This window comes from Polypterus senegalus, chromosome 12 (genome assembly GCF_016835505.1).
Source record: "Polypterus senegalus isolate Bchr_013 chromosome 12, ASM1683550v1, whole genome shotgun sequence".
In the NCBI taxonomy this organism is placed as follows: domain Eukaryota; kingdom Metazoa; phylum Chordata; class Cladistia; order Polypteriformes; family Polypteridae; genus Polypterus; species Polypterus senegalus.
In genome coordinates, this window is record NC_053165.1 from 24,895,538 (window position 1) to 24,911,847 (window position 16,310).

At 37.7% G+C, this 16,310-nt stretch overlaps 1 protein-coding gene across 2 annotated transcripts in view; it reads left to right on the forward strand.

The window, feature by feature from the left end:
- Positions 1-16,310, forward strand: part of ksr2 (kinase suppressor of ras 2) — a 309,289-nt gene that overhangs the window by 272,274 nt on the left and 20,705 nt on the right. For both annotated transcript variants that reach the window (XM_039771698.1, XM_039771699.1), the window contains exons 15-16: positions 8,014-8,110; positions 8,247-8,380. In XM_039771698.1, coding sequence (XP_039627632.1) covers positions 8,014-8,110; positions 8,247-8,380 — 231 coding nt within the window. The remainder of the gene's footprint in view (positions 1-8,013; positions 8,111-8,246; positions 8,381-16,310) is intronic.

The window sequence follows — 16,310 nt, forward strand, 5'->3', positions numbered from 1 at the left end:
TAAGATGCTCTCACTACTAAATGCTTTCTCCCCTTTGCTGCTGACTCACTTAAGCTGACTAGACTGTCTCTTAAGTCTGTCCGTCTATCTGTTTCCCAAAGAAACTCCCTGTTTCCTGCTTCCTTTTTTCAGTGCATTGCAATTGTAAATAGTATGGCATATTTTTAAAGCACTGTACCTTAGATTGGACCTTGAATTCCTTTAGTGTTGGAGTATTATCTTGACTCCCTTGTTTAGACTAATGTTTGAGCCCTGGGTCTTAATGTGTCAGAGTGAAATGCTCCGCAAAGAAAGTCAAAATTCTAGGTACTCCATGGACACAGACCTTGTAAAATGTATCTAATCTAATCTAATTGTTCATGAAGAACAATTCATCTGTTAATCTGACCCATAACTATGCCCTGTAATGTCTGCTGTCTCACATTTGATTTGTTAAATGACAGACAGACTTTGGGTTATCTTCCAGAGATGTCATACCATGACAGACTTCTACAGGCCATCTCTTGACTATGGCATATGAAGAGCATGATCCTGGTACATTCTGACTAGAGTTCTGGATGGCCTGATTTTCTGCCATGAAAAAATAGGTAGACGGTCATCCTCCAACTAATTGTCACAGTGGCCCCACCCACTAATACTCTATGTTAAGGGGGCCGGGCACATAACTTAAATAATAAAAAACTAATAAACAAAATAATATTCTAAACATAACACACAAGATGACCAAACATATTTGCAATATCAAAAACTGCAACATAATATACAAAAAACAAAAATATCAAATTATGAAAAACTGTACATGAGCTGGAAATAAAACCCCAGATAAACCATAACACGACCACCAGCAGGGCATGCTATATACCAACTTAGTGATTGTTCAGGTTTCTTAGTCACTCCCTGAGGATCAAACAATATTGACAGAAGTCTCAAGAAACCCCCAGAGAAAGAGACAGAGAGAGAGAGAGAGGGGTGGTGAGATGGTGGTCAGTTAGGCTGCATCCACACTACTTCATTTTCATTTAAAAATGCAAACAGTAGTCTCTGTTTTTGACTTTTGTGTCCATGCTACTCTTGCATTTCAAACCCTTGAAAACTGAGACTTTTGAAAATGCTCTCCAAAACTGTATATTTGTGAAAACGCCAGCTCAGCATTGCATTGTGGATGGGTGAAAATGGGAAGTTTTGAAAATGCAGACTCTTGTGCTCTAATTGGTTCATGCTTATTAGTCCTTCCCTGATTGGATCCTGCTCATTACAACATCACATTCTGTGACTGGTCACCCTTCACAGATAAAAACCATATTCCAACAAATTGGACACAGCAGAGTTGCTTTTCATGACACTTGTTGTTTTGCTTACCTTTTTGCATCTAAATTAAATTTAGAAAAGTTTGTGTACTGTGTGCATTTTCAAAAGGCAAATAATTTAACTTGCGCTACAATTGGCGATGATACCATCCCTTCAAGGAGGAAATTTCCTTTTCCTGTTTCAACTGATGTGTGCATGCCCAGTATATGTGAACGGCTGTGTCATCTGCGATTTCAGTTTAGTATGTCCAGACATACTTTTGCAAACAATGTAAAAATGCTAGTGCGGACTGAGATTGTTGCTGTGTAAAGAAATAAACACATACTTGGGTGGACAAAGCCTTTGTTTATAAACAGGCTCCTCCAACCACATAATGTAAACATCTAATCAAGTAATCTAATTTAAGTAAGGTTGGAAGCCCACAGATGCTGTGGCCAGTTGGTTTCTGGAGTTTACTGGGCCTTTCCAGCAAATGAGGTATAGAGAAGGATCGGTGTAGATAACACAGAGAGACCTAAAGAAAGAGACTGAGAGGGCACAAGGAGGAAGAAAGAGAACAATTAAGGTAGACACATGGGTCAGTCTCCCTACCTGGGAGACAGGGGACATATTATTTTATCGGATAAATGTGGGTATATTATTTTACCCATCTTTTTGTCATTATTTACTAACCTGGTCCATTCTGTGTCTTCCAATTGACTTTTGATATAATAAACACCTTTCTTTTGTGCAATGTCTAGTCTCCTTTGCCTGTTTTGGTTTGAGGTCCGCTCAAATATGCCCCCTTCAGTCAGAATGAACAGCTATATTCGAAACTCTGCATAAGCTCACTTCCCCCAAAAAACATTTTAAAAGGCATTAAAGAAATTGATATTTGTTAAAGGTCTCTGCCACATTCTGCTCATTTTAAACAGATAGTTAATAATACAGTTCTGGGTGAAAGAAAATTAGATAATCATTATAATGACAGTTATAATAATAGGGAACTGGAGAAGAGAGTTGGAAAATGGATGGATTGCATTTCTTAAAAGAGCAATATGCCAACAGCCATACTGATGTGTAAATCTAATAATAGTCTTCACAGACCATAAGCTGCTGTGTAGACATTAAACAAGTATCAGAGAGTAAAATATTGACTCTCACTTTAGCCCTGATTAGATCTGGTTCCATATTTTGCTATATTCAGTTAGTAAAAGCACATTCATGAGGATTATTCAAACTGTGGCAATTCAGCGTCCATCTTTTTCATCACTGGTCTGAATGGCCCTACCTGGCCACGTCCACATCAAGCAAACAGCACCAAAATTGTCAGACAACTCTACTCCAGCTGCTTAATTTCTTATTTCTAAAATTCCATGTTCCAGAAGGTACTTAGTCACTGTGTGCACTTTGTTTATGAGAAAAATAATAAACAGAGAAGATGAAAATTCCAGGAAAAATAATAAATAGGCTCTTAAAAGCCAGACTAATGGATGTGCTAAGGTATGTTTTATGTAAGTTTACACAATCACTGTTAGTCACAAGTCAAAGTACCAACGCTTGAAGAACATCTTGTTGGGAAGCTCTGATCTTTATTAAATGAAAGAAGAGAAAGCCTCTCAACCGTATTGAAGTGGAGTTCCTTTATATCATACTTTTCAAGGGGAGCACTCTCAACAATCGTCTTACAGAAAAAACCTTTATTTTATATAGTACCATAAGCAAAGAGCAGTGTCGCCATGTCTGCCTCTTTTGTGTTGACTATTATCACAAGCGTCACCTTTTAAATTATGAAAGTGGCAGACATGGTGCTGAGAAAAGTACTGGGGAACCAGCGGGCCCTTGCCTAATACAGGTTTGAAGAAGGAAAAAAGGTTAAAAAAAAACAGCATGTGAGGGTGAACAGTCTGTCTCAATTGCCATGAGTAAAATACTGACTGTCTTCCACCAGTCCCCAGTGGTTTTATATGCTGGTTCCCAGAAAGGAAGATGTTGCATCAACAAGTGCTCCCCATCTCGACCCAGGGTGGTATTGCTTACTTTAGCAGAGTCTTGAGGATTAGATTAGATTATACTTTATTTGTCCCCAAGGGGAAATAAAAATTTTACAGTAACTTCCCAAAAAATAAATATAATAAGAATGCTATGCATTCATATCTGACAAAACCAAATTTGGCCACGCTTTACAAAACCAGTTTGTGAAATAATGCAGGGGACAAATGGAGCCAAAACCTACCCAGGCTGCAACAAATGCTAGTCACTAAACTGGTTTGTGCAAGATGTTAGTCAGCCATGTGCCATCATCAAAGCTATTGTCCACTCCAGCCTAATTTGGTGTTCACCAATCTACTTAACAAAATGTCTTTTTGCGAGATCTAACGCACCTATAGCCCTATATATGCTAATATGCTAATTGCTTGTTACTGTTCAAATGGTTTCCTGTCTGCCCGCGTAAACTATCAAGCTATCAAAGTGATCAGGATATTACCAAGTACCAAGTGCCAAGTAAAGGTTCCAGATGATGACACTCAGCATTTTATTTCTTATAGTAGTGATGAGTTGTGATGAGTGTAATGGTGCTATGCTGTTTTAAGTGTCCCTGATAAATAGAGAAGCACCTGCCAATTATCCATCCATCCATCATCCAACCTGCCCCATCCTAACCACAGGGGTCTTCCGGAGCCAATCCCAGCCAACACAGGGAGCAAGGCAGGAAACAAACCCCAAGCAGGGCGCCAGCCCACCGCAGGGCACACACATACACCAGGGACAATTTAGGATTGCCAATGCACCTAACCTGCATGTCTTTGGACTGTGGAAGGAAACCGGTGTACCCGGAGGAAACCCACGCAGACACGGGGAGAACATGCAAACTCCACACATGGAGGACCTGGGAAGCGAACTCAGGTCTCCTAACTGCGAGGCAGCTGTGCTACCCACTGCACCACTGTGCTGCCCACCTGCCAATTATGCTGGACCAATTTCTGTGGCCATTAATGTGACCTGAGCTTTGAGTCAGCAGTGCGAACCACTGCACCATCATTCCTCTCTGAAATAAAATTATAAATTCAGTTCTTTACCTCTCTCTGCACCTCACAAGCTCCTACCACTATGGCTAACCAACACCCACAAAGCCTGTGATACAAGGAATTGGTGTTATCTACTTGGGGCGTCCTGTCATTACCCAGTCTGCACTACATAGCGAGAAGCATAACATTCTTAGTCCATAATAAGTCAATGTAGAACAACAAATTATTTTCTTATTGTTCTCATTGCAGTCACCTAATGCACCCTCAAATGAAAATTGTAGTTTTTTTTTAACTCATGTGTGGTGCAAAGTTATTGTTATTGTTCTTATATTTTTCTTAAAGGCACAGTCACTGGAGATGAGCAGCTAAGCTTTTCACTACATATTGCATTGTATTCATTATCTATCTATCTATCTATCTATCTATCTATCTATCTATCTATCTATCTATCTATCTATCTATCTATCTATCTATCTATCTATCTATCTATCTATCTATCTATCTATCTATCTATCTATCTATCTATCAAACATAAGACAAGATCTGGATAGTGTGCCATTATATTGCAGAGGACAATTAAAGTCACCATCTAACCTAAATTGTGTGTCTTTGGGATTTGGGAGGAAAACCATGCAGACAAGTGGGGAGCATGGAGACTACACACAGACAAGACAAGGTATCAGCACTAATCACTGCACCTCTGTGCCATTCATGAAACAAAAAATAAATTCTATTGAGTATCTGTTAAAGAAACATGTAAGTATGGCACAATGCAGAAGCATAGAGAAGTTGAAACGGATTAAGGGTGAAGGTGTAATGGCAAGAGAAATCCAGAAAATGTAGACACAGAAATGACTAAAATAAAGCACAAAGTCTAAGGAAAACTGAGTACTGAATGGTAAATTCCATTCTGCTTGATAAAGCTGAGATCGCCAGACTGTCAGAAGATGTGCACATTTTTGTTTACAGCTTCTACATGAACCAGTCTGTTGAAAAGGAGAAATCACTGCTTCTTTAGCTGTAGATGAGGAAGCAGCTTAGAAGGAAATTTGTTTTGTACAGTAAGTAATGCTCAGATAAACGTTAATTTGCTTAAGAGGTGAATCACACTCTACGTGCCTCAAATGAACATGCTGTTTTGACAGCCGAGTAATTAATTTCAGACTCTCATATAACAATATGTACGGGATGAGCGTGCTCCACATTATTACAGGCTACTGTATGATCTGCTACAGAATGGCTGGCATTAATTTATCTTTTTTTAATTAGTTTACTTTGAATTTTTACCACACATTTTCTTTGTTTTTGTTCCTGCTGTTCAGCAGTTACCTTTGTTTTTCTGTTACTCATATACAAATTCAGACTTGCTCAACACAATAGCCTGTGCCAGGTTGCTTTTTCCAAGGCCTACTTTAATAAACGCTGTTCTAATTAATCAAACCATAAGAGTAAAAGTGATTTTCAAAATGTCTAAGGCACAGTGTGGAATCATTTTGATGTCATGGGCCATGCAGACGGAACATTGGTGACAATGTGGCCTTCTTGTTTGGAAGATGCATTACAAATAACTTATGGCTCAAACACACTTCCTCTGCTGACACCAGCATGACCATCTCTAAAAGCAGAGAAGGACAAACTTAGTTCTGATGGCATGCGGATTTTGATTTTAGCTAATCTAACAATCAGCAGCTGCTTCAAACCTGTTCTGGATCTTCTCACATGTTTCCTTCATGTTTACCAATCAAAGGAATCTCATACTGTATATTGACCTTTTTCTGTGACTGCAGGATTGTATTGTCTTGTCAGTTATAGCCTAATCACTTATTTTGGTAAAAGTCTGGCCACTTCTGATGAGAGCTGGTGAGGAAGAACATTATTAATAATTTCATTGTACTCTACACATGACAATATTATTTCTCCTACTACTCCTGCTGTTCTTAATGATAATTAATATTTTACTTCTACTCTTACTGGGTTCGCTTCCCGGGTCCTCCCTGTGTGGAGTTTGCATGTTCTCCCCGTGTCTGTGTGGGTTTCCTCCGGGTGCTCCGGTTTCCTCCCACAGTCCAAAGACATGCAGATTAGGTGCATTGGCAATCCTAAATTGTCCCTAGTGTATGCTGGTGTGTAGGTGTGTGTGCCCTGCGGTGGGCTGGCGCCCTGCCCAGGATTGGTTCCTGCTTTGCGCCCTGTGTTGACTGTGATTGGCTCCAGCAGACCCCCATGACCCTGTGTTAGGATATAGCGGGTTGGATAATGACTGACTGACTGACTTCTACTCTGCTCTGCTCTACTATGCTATGACTATTAATAATGCTATGTAGCATTAAAATTACATTATATTTTAGGAAAATGCTTTTTAAATCTATGTAAATAAAATCGTAAGCTATTTCAGATTGGATGTTGGTTTGTTCACAAATCACACAAAAATGGCTGAACCGATCATCATAATATCTTGTACGTAGCTTAAAATGTAGGCTATATGTCATATCAGGAAGAGGTTTTATAGTAGGAAAAACAATGCCGAACTGGGACTACAATTCCAATCAGGCAGCTCAAGTGCACGGGGGTGAGAATATTGTCTTCATCATGTAGAAAGTCTCTTGGCGGTCAAAGCACGATCACCACAGGAATGTACAGTGTTTTCTTCTCAATTTATTTGGCATTGTTTCACAGGATTACTGCAGGTTTGACTCATTATGGGTTATGTTCAGCCATGTTGAATTTCCAAAAGACAGTTTTTTCCCCGTTTATTTATCCCCAGGCAACACCTGGAACTTTGGCTAGTATTTAAATAGTAAACCAAGACTGTTTGGTAATTGCAGCCAGAAATTAAAAAAGGTAAGAAATTGTAATGAAAAATAAATTAAAATGCATTTGTTTTATACTAGCCACACTACCACAGGTAATTAAATAATTTTAAAACATTTGCTATCTTTTTCCCTACTTCTACCTTCATTGCCTTTCCTTGGTATCCGCGTATATCTGAACCTCTCTTTTTTGTTGTTCCCTCTCCCAAGTGCCTCTCTGTAAAGCCTATTTTCAAACTCTGTCATTATTTTCAAGGTGTCTTTCTTGCCTCCTGTCTGCATTTATGTTTGCAGTCTGAAGACGATTCTCAGCATGCCTCCTATGCCTCTTTTTCTTGTCTCACACTCACATTTTCTCTTTCAGTCACATTCACAAAGCCAAACTGACCAATCAGATTCTTCGGAGGGAATGAACACGCATACACCTTAGCGTTTTATTTTTTAGTAGATGTATACACACTGTACAGTATACATATTATATAGCTGGAATTGCTCTATGAAAATTGATACCAAATTAGCAACGTTTAATAATCTTAAACTAGTTGCCTTTAGTAAATATTTATTGTTATTGTAAAACATCGTTCTATACAATATTCTTGTAAAGTCTATCTTTTACAGAGAAACCCAAACTTCAATAAATATGACAATACAGTATGACTCAAACAAGGGAGAATTGGTGCCATGACAGAAACAGGGATTTTATGGTTGAATGAAAATGTGCTAACCATCACTCCTTTCCAATTTTCTTCATAAGACAGTTATTAGATCAGTGTAACAATGGAGATACATGGATAGGGGCACTATAGGACTGACAGGTAGACAGGATGAAACACTAAATGAAAGCACAAACATACTCTTAACCATTCTGCTTATAACATCTTTTTCAGCTTGTGCAAAGGGAGGACTTTATACTCTGTAGTGAGAGATGCCAAAATCGTCCTGGACGTCAATAAGACAAGGCAGATTGCTCAGGAGCTGGTGAAGGTGAGAATCAGTGTTTTTCTGTTTTTTTTTTTTTTGGTCAGTAGCAGCAGCCTACCACAATACAAAGACTTTCTGTTTGTCTTTAGTCATTTATCAGCTTGAGGAATTAGGCCTTTTTCTCTTTGTCCCATTTCAGGGAATGGGCTACCTCCATGCTAAAGGAATTCTTCATAAAGATATGAAGTCAAAAAATGTATTCTACGATAACGGGAAAGTCGTCATTACAGATTTTGGACTTTTTTCTATATCAGGAGTTCTGCAGGCTGGCAGGTAAAGCATATTGTTCTTGGCTCTTCTGCTTTATATTCTGTAATCTTTGTGATGTCCTGCTTAGAGCCTTGGCTAAAAACATCATTATTGTGGCTCAGAAATGACCAGAGGAATTCAGTGTCTGCAGCTTTACCTAATATAACTTACCATTAGCTTTAAATGAATACAATGAATAAAAAATCAGATTTATCCCCAGTATACTACTGGTACTACAAATTATTTTCTCTTTATAAATCCAAGATTTTTAAATTTTGACTTCATAACAATAATTGCTATTACATGTGCCAAGTATCATTTGGAACGAGTAATTGATCATGTTACACAAAATACTTCAATAGTGGACAGAAACTTTCTGTTAGTGTGGTTGTAAGTTGAACCCTAAGCTTCTCAATGGTTTGGTTCGTATCTGTCTTGTACTGAACCTAGGTGAACAGATTTGTGTGTCCATATTCTAGGATTTCTCTTACAACTGCGTTTTGAAATGTAGATTATGCCTTGATCCTGGTAAGCATTCTTTTAGGACTAGCTTCATTAGAGTAATTAACAATGTTTTTTAGGAAGCATTTTGCATAATGGAGCATGGGCAGCCCAAGTTATGCTTGCCCTCAACCAGGGCTGCTTTTTATGGTGATCATTTTTACATGGATCTATCTATCTATCTATCTATCTATCTATCTATCTATCTATCTATCTATCTATCTATCTATCTATCTTCCTTGTACATTAAAGGTATACAAAATGAATTGTGTACTATATGCACATTTGCATGTATTTTTATCTTTGTTGTCCTTGGTGGTTTCCGCTAAATTTTTAACAGAGATTTTGGTAGGATGGTAGGTCAGCATAAATGTTGGTGATTAAAAGAAGGAGGGAGTAAAAACAAAATAAAAAAGAAAGGTAATCTGATTCAAGTAGCCAATTCCACCTGGGGAGGTTCACGTTAACATTATACAAAGTTATTGTCTGTTTTACCTGCATTTTTATCTCTCTTTAATTTAATATTGTTTTTATCAGTATGCTGCTGCTGGAGTATGTGAATTTCCCCTTGGGATTAATAAAGTATCTATCTATCTATCTATCTATCTATCTATCTATCTATCTATCTATCTATCTATCTATCTATCTATCTATCTATCTATCTATCTATCTATCGTAATATATTACAGTACAGTTGTATTAGTTTTTTTTTACCTAACTCCTGAATTACCTAACTGCTAGATTTGCTCACTTGCTGTGCAAAGAGGTATGGGAGTTCTTCTTTAGCTCAAACTGATAAAGGGGGCTATTTTTTGATTATAGCTGTAACCAAGACAACACAGATTCATGGCTGGCCACCAGTAGTTACCACAGTACAAATCTGCAAATTGATATGGCTCGTTGTGTGAGTCAGTGACAATAAAACTTCAGAAAGAAAAAGCAGCAAGAATTGTCAGAGCTACTAGGGGTCAATAGCCAAGCATCAAAGAAATCAAAGCAAAAACTACATGAGCTCGGAATCAAAGCCACAGGTGATAACTGGTTTCCTTTTGCTAAACAAAAGATCTTTCTTTCAAAAAACAAAGTTGAGGCAATACTGGACATGGTAGCTCCTAAATAAGATGACTGCCATAATGTCATACACATACACGTGTATGCAGGTTATGTCATGTGCCTTCATAATAACAACAGCAGAAAGCATTGGAGCTGATCATCATCATCAATGCGCAACACCAGAACAATAAAAATTATAAATAAATAATAAAAATAATCTTAAGAAAAACAAAATATTATAATCTTCTGTTTGCTTCTTGTGTTTCCATCCTGATGTGCCTCATTGAGTTATTTGAAATATTGGTCCTCACTATACCCTTTCTTATTTTATGGGTATTTTCTGAATATTTGCCTCTTTGTGTGAGTGGATGTTCAAATGTCTAAGTACATTTCTCTCTCTCTCTCTCTCTCTCTCTCTCTCTCTCTATATATATATATATATATATATATATATATATATATATTCTTATAAATTTGTGATGGTTTCCATCAGTTTTAATTTGTATGCTTGTGCCTGCTTATACATGTCTTTTGTTGTTTTTTAATGATATTGCCAGAGAGAGCATAAAACAAGCCTACAGGGGCATAATTCCAGTCTGGTACTACCAAAAGGCAATGTTAACATTAGGAACCAAACACATCAACCTAGTTACCTGAACAGTCATGTCTTTTAACTTTATCCTGTTGTTTGCATGCTTCCCTTAATAAAAATTTGATTTGGAATTCCTTATGTAACTGCCTGTCACCTTTGCCCTTTTTGGGGGAGTGGGGGGTGGATTTGAATCTCTGGCAGAGTGTTGTATCTTTGCCAGAACAATAGCCATGGTTCATGTTTGCCTTCCTCATTCTTTCACTTTCTTGTGTTTCTGATTTCACTCCTGTAATGTAGCCCACTTGCATATTGCAGCTGTTATACAGGTTTTGATGGCAGTGCGTGGATGACTGTGATCGGCTTGATTTTAGAGCTTTGAACAGTGCAGAATGTATTTTTGCACATATGTTGTACTTTTCATTTTGCTTATTGGTTGTTGTAATGTTTTATTATGTTTATGACATTTTTACACCACCATTTAGTCAATTACACTACCATTTTATGTGTTGTTCAGCTCACACAGCTATTTAGTTGTTTGTAAATGTGCTGCATTGCTACTGCATGATGAGTAGAAGTTGCAACACGTGAGATGATCATTATTCAAGATGGAGGCCCACTACTCATGTTGTCCAAGTTTCCTGATTTATGACTTAACTAAGTCTGTGCATGTTGTTAATCAGATCAATTTAGGGAGACCATGGTTTTAAACTGTGAATCTCGTTTACAGATTTAAGATTAGATTATCTGGCCCACATTGATCTTATGGTTTTGACCCTTGCCCATTTTACTGACTGCTCTCTTTCTCTAATTTCCTGGTCCTAATGGCAATTAAGTTTCCTACTCATTATACAGGGTCAGAACAGACTCTGGCCCACTTACTAAACTCTAGTTTTCATTAATTAGAGCCTGGCAAACTGGTGATCCTTTACAAATAGAGCTGGGCTGTTTTTGCGGAGTCAGATGATTATTATCGGGTAGGTGAATTCAAGAAGCATGGTGTGTGCAGTAGATCAGTTTGATATATTCTGTTGATATGGATTGTGTAGTGCCTGTATGTAACAGCTGACACTATATAATTTTTTTCATGATGTATGTGTCATGATTTATCTGGTGGCTTTAATTTTGTAAGATTTTTTTAATATTATTTTCTGGGTTTCAAACACCAAGGAATCCATTAGTTATATTTATTTCTTATTTCAAATTGTTTTTAATTATGCTGAATTAAATTACACTCACCAATAGTAACATATTATTTTCTTATGTGTGCCACCATTTTTGTTGACAGTTGCTATGCAGTTATCTGGCAAGACGATTGGCAGAGTGTGATGTATGATGTCAGCAATGCAACTGTTTAAAGGTCAGCGTGTGCATTCCCACATCGTCTGAGATGTCATCCTCTTCTTAAGAAAAACCTTTAGTAATTATTCTTACTAGTTTTTTACTGGTTATGAATTTGTCTGTTCTTTGATTTTGTTTAACGTTAGCTTGTTTTGCGTTTGGTTACATATCTTCTTTTAGCTATGAAATCCTGCACTGTATCCCAACTTTGATGTTTGATTTAAGTCTTGATTTTTATCTATTCATTTCACGTCTTCATAGTTTTGATCATTAGCTGATTTTGACTTTGTGATTTGTCCCAATTCCCTTTTCCTTTAAAAAATACTACTACTCCGTGCCTAAGTAAACGACACACATGCACTCAGCCATCCACATGATCTAAAAGAAAACTTAATTTATTAGACCAGGCCACCTTCTTCTATTATTCCATGGTCCAGTTTTGATTCTCATGTCCGTTGTAGGCACTTTCAGTGGTGGACAGGGGTTAGCATAAGCACTCTGACTGGTCTGCGGCCACAGAGCCCCATACACTGCAAGCTGTGATGCACTGTGTGTTGTGAAATCTTTATGTTGTGGCCAGCATTATGTTTTTCCACAATTTGTGCTACGGTAGCTCTTCTGTGGGACATGGTAGGATTTGCTCCCTATGCTCATCAGTGACCACTGGGCGCCTATGACCCTGTTAGAGTTTTACCCATTGTCCTTCCTTGGACCACTTTTGGTAGGTGCTTACCCACTACATATCTGGAACAACCCACAAGGCCTACCGTTTTGGAGATGCTTTGACCCGGTCATTGAGTCATCAGAATTTGGTCCTTGTTAAAGTCGCTCAGATCTTTACACTCTGCCCATTTTGTACCTTCAAGAACTGACTGTTCAGTTACCATTGTAACAAGATAATCATGGTTATTCACTTCATCTGTCAGTGGTTTTAATGTTATGGATGATCAGTATATGACATCTTTGCTAAGTACAGAATAGGTGGCCAAATCACCTAGTAGGAGTCACTATTATTAGTAACTAGCAAAATACCTGCGCTTCGCAGCGGAGAAGTAGTGTGTTAAAGAAGTTATGAAAAAGAAAAGGAAACATTTATTTTAAAAATAACGTAACATGATTGTCAATGTAATTGTTTTGTGACTGTTGTGAGTGTTGCTGTCATCAAGGATTTGATTATCATTATTTCTTTCAATCAGGTTCATATTTGGAGGATGTGTTGTGTTGAAGTTACATTCCGTATTTGTCTCGTCTGTCCCTGACCATCTCATCTTCGTTGTCAACCGTTGTAAAGATAACAGGTTTCATTCATTGAAGTGTTCACTACCCATATCGGTACTCGTGAATCTAAGATGTTTAACAGGCATTCCCGGTATTAAGTTGTGGATTTGCCTGCGAATATTTAGCAGCAGTGTGTCTATGAACGTAATTTAAACTTAAGCTTTACACCTTGCTTTCCTATTGATATGTCTACAAAGGCTAGTTCAGCGTCAGAGGGTTGTTCCTTTCCTACCGCATCAATAAACAGCTCATCTTCTTCTTTATCTGAGACATCACACACTGTATGTATGGGTTTACTTTTCCCAGTCCTGCAAACTTTAGCGAAGTGGTTCAATTTACCACATTTTTTACACTGTCTTCCTTTAGCTGGACATTGACTTTTTCCACTGTGTGCTTTGTTTCCGCAGTAGCTGAACTTATGAATATGCGTGTATGCGTCACTCGCTTCATATTCTTTTGCTGCCTTCTCAATTGTGAAATGCGCTTTTTGTTCAGTGCTCGGTGGAGCTCTTTGTTGTTGTCTGCGTACTGCGTTCACAGTCAGTTCACGTGAGCCACTCAGAGTACATGCATCGAAGGTTCTCAGCTTTGCTTGTGCTATCTCATGTGATCTTGCGATGTCCACGGCTTTATTTAATGTTAGCTCAGACCCGGCACTTAAAAGTTTCTCTCGCACTTTTGCTGAGTTTGTGCCAAACACTATTCTATCCTTGACCATCTCATCTTCATTTGCATAAGCACAGTCCTTCACCCGTGAATATTTAGCGGCAGCGTGTCTATTGGATTGCTGCTGACGGACGGCCTTATATGGGCAGGCACTCAATTACGTGGGAGGCGTGGTGATGCGGGACACAACTCCGCCTCACACGGTGACTGAGCTGCAGGCTATGGCCGGATATATGTACATAAGCAGGATTCAGTTATGACCGTTACGCATAGAATTTTGAAATGAAACCTGCTTAACTTTTGTAAGTAAGCTGTAAGGAATGAGCCTGCCAAATGTCAGCCTTCTACCTACACGGGAAGTTGGAGAATTAGTGATGAGTCAGTCAGTCAGTGAGGGCTTTGCCTTTTATTAGCACAGATAACAGTACTTATGTTTATTAGTAAACACATAAAAACAATGTCTTTGTCTCAGTAATGGCGCAGGTATGGCCGGCAATACATCAGGAGAATATATTTATATATGAACTAGCAAAATACCCGCGCTTCGCAGCGGAGAAGTAGTGTGTTAAAGAAGCAATGAAAAAGAAAAGGAAACATTTTGAAAATAACGTAACATGATTGTCAATGTTATTGTTTTGTCACTGTTGTGAGTGATGAGTGTTGTTGTCATATATATATATATATATATATATATATATATATATATATATATATATATATATATATATAAATATAAATATATATATTTACACACACACAAACATATATATATACATATCTATACATATACACATACATATACATACACACATACATACACACACATACATACACACACATATATACACACACATACATATATATATATACATACACACACACATATATAAACATATATATACATATACATACATATCTACATATATACACACACAGCTATTTCAGATCAGTGCAATGCTGCTTGTTAAAACGGATAACTCCGCTCTTACGTGCAAGTCTGCGTGGATATTATGAACTATCGTATTTGTTCAAGTTCTATTTAAATTTTAAATAGAAGGAATTTTTATTTAGTCGACAGAAATATCTTTGGTAGGAATGGTAAAACAGACAGGAATATTATTCCTGAATAAATCAACTCAAACCTTAAACAACTTATAATATTTTGCTCTCCATAAAAATATATCCTGTCTAAATTATACAAGTTAGAAATAAAGTAAACATTAAAAGAACAAACATTCAAATTTCTTTACTCTTATGTAATTTTATATTTTATAAAAATAAACTTAGATTTTAAATATCCCAAAAGATTTTGCTCTCCATAAAAATATATCCTGTCAAAATTATACAAATTCAAATATGAACATGCTGCATAACAAAACCTAGAAATATAAATAAAATGTGTTCCTTTCAGCAATAACAAATCAAATCATTCAGTTGTCTTTGCTCATATGTCATTTTAGAGCTGGACGCCTGGCATCTTTTTGGCAACAGGTTCGTTTCTGTTTGGTGTGAGGTTCTGTGTTGTGGAGATTCTCAGGATGGATTGCAGGTGCTCATCAGTGAGGCGACTCCTGTGTGCTGTTTTGTTAGTCTTTATCACTGAGAAGAGCTTCTCACACAGATATGTGCTACCAAACATGCACAAGGTTCGAGCCGCATGTAGACGGACTTTTTTTGTTCTTCAAAGTCACCAAAGCGCCGTGCAAACTCAGTGCGCTCAGTTTATCAGCAAAGTGCGTATTTGGGAACACCGTAGTGACGACTTGGTTTAACATTACTTGGTAACAGGGAAAGTGGGGCAAGTGGTTGTGTCTCCCATAAAAGCAGCTCAATTGAAATCACTTTGTGATTGTGCACGGTAAAACGTCCGCTGAAGTGTCAGATTCTTATTTAATTCTTCTGCTTTCTGTATCTTCTGCATTGCATTCAGGTCTTTCAGGTTACCCTGATGTTTTGTTTTATAGTGCCGTCTTAGATTAAATTCTGTAATTACAGCCACATTAGCTCCACAAATGAGACACACGGGTTCAGTAAACATATACTCAGCCTCCCATCGGTTTTAAAGGCTCTATTTTCAGAATCAACTTTTCTCTTCAGCATCGTGTGAGCTAGCTTCGCAATAACTTGCAGCATCTTAAGCTAGACTTGATTAACGCAGTAAGTGTTCGGCAAGGCAGCTGAAGCGCTGCATTATGGGATCTGTAGTTTATTGTGTTACCAGCGCTTCATATACCGGCTTTAATAACAATAATACAGTATATAAAATGATCTCGGGCGGATATAATTACGCCGGGCGGATGTGGCCCGCCCTTGAGTTTGACACATATGGACTAAATAGAACTTGAAAAGATATATTTTTCAAATGTGATCGCGCAATTCAGATAGAGTTGACGCACTACAGCCTGCATGCCTCAATAAGTCATCCTCCCCTTGCCCTTACTTTTTTACCGTTCATCTAATGAATACACTGAGTATGGCTTTACCAAAACAATCACTGATGGCGAATAAAGTATCCATTATTCGAGT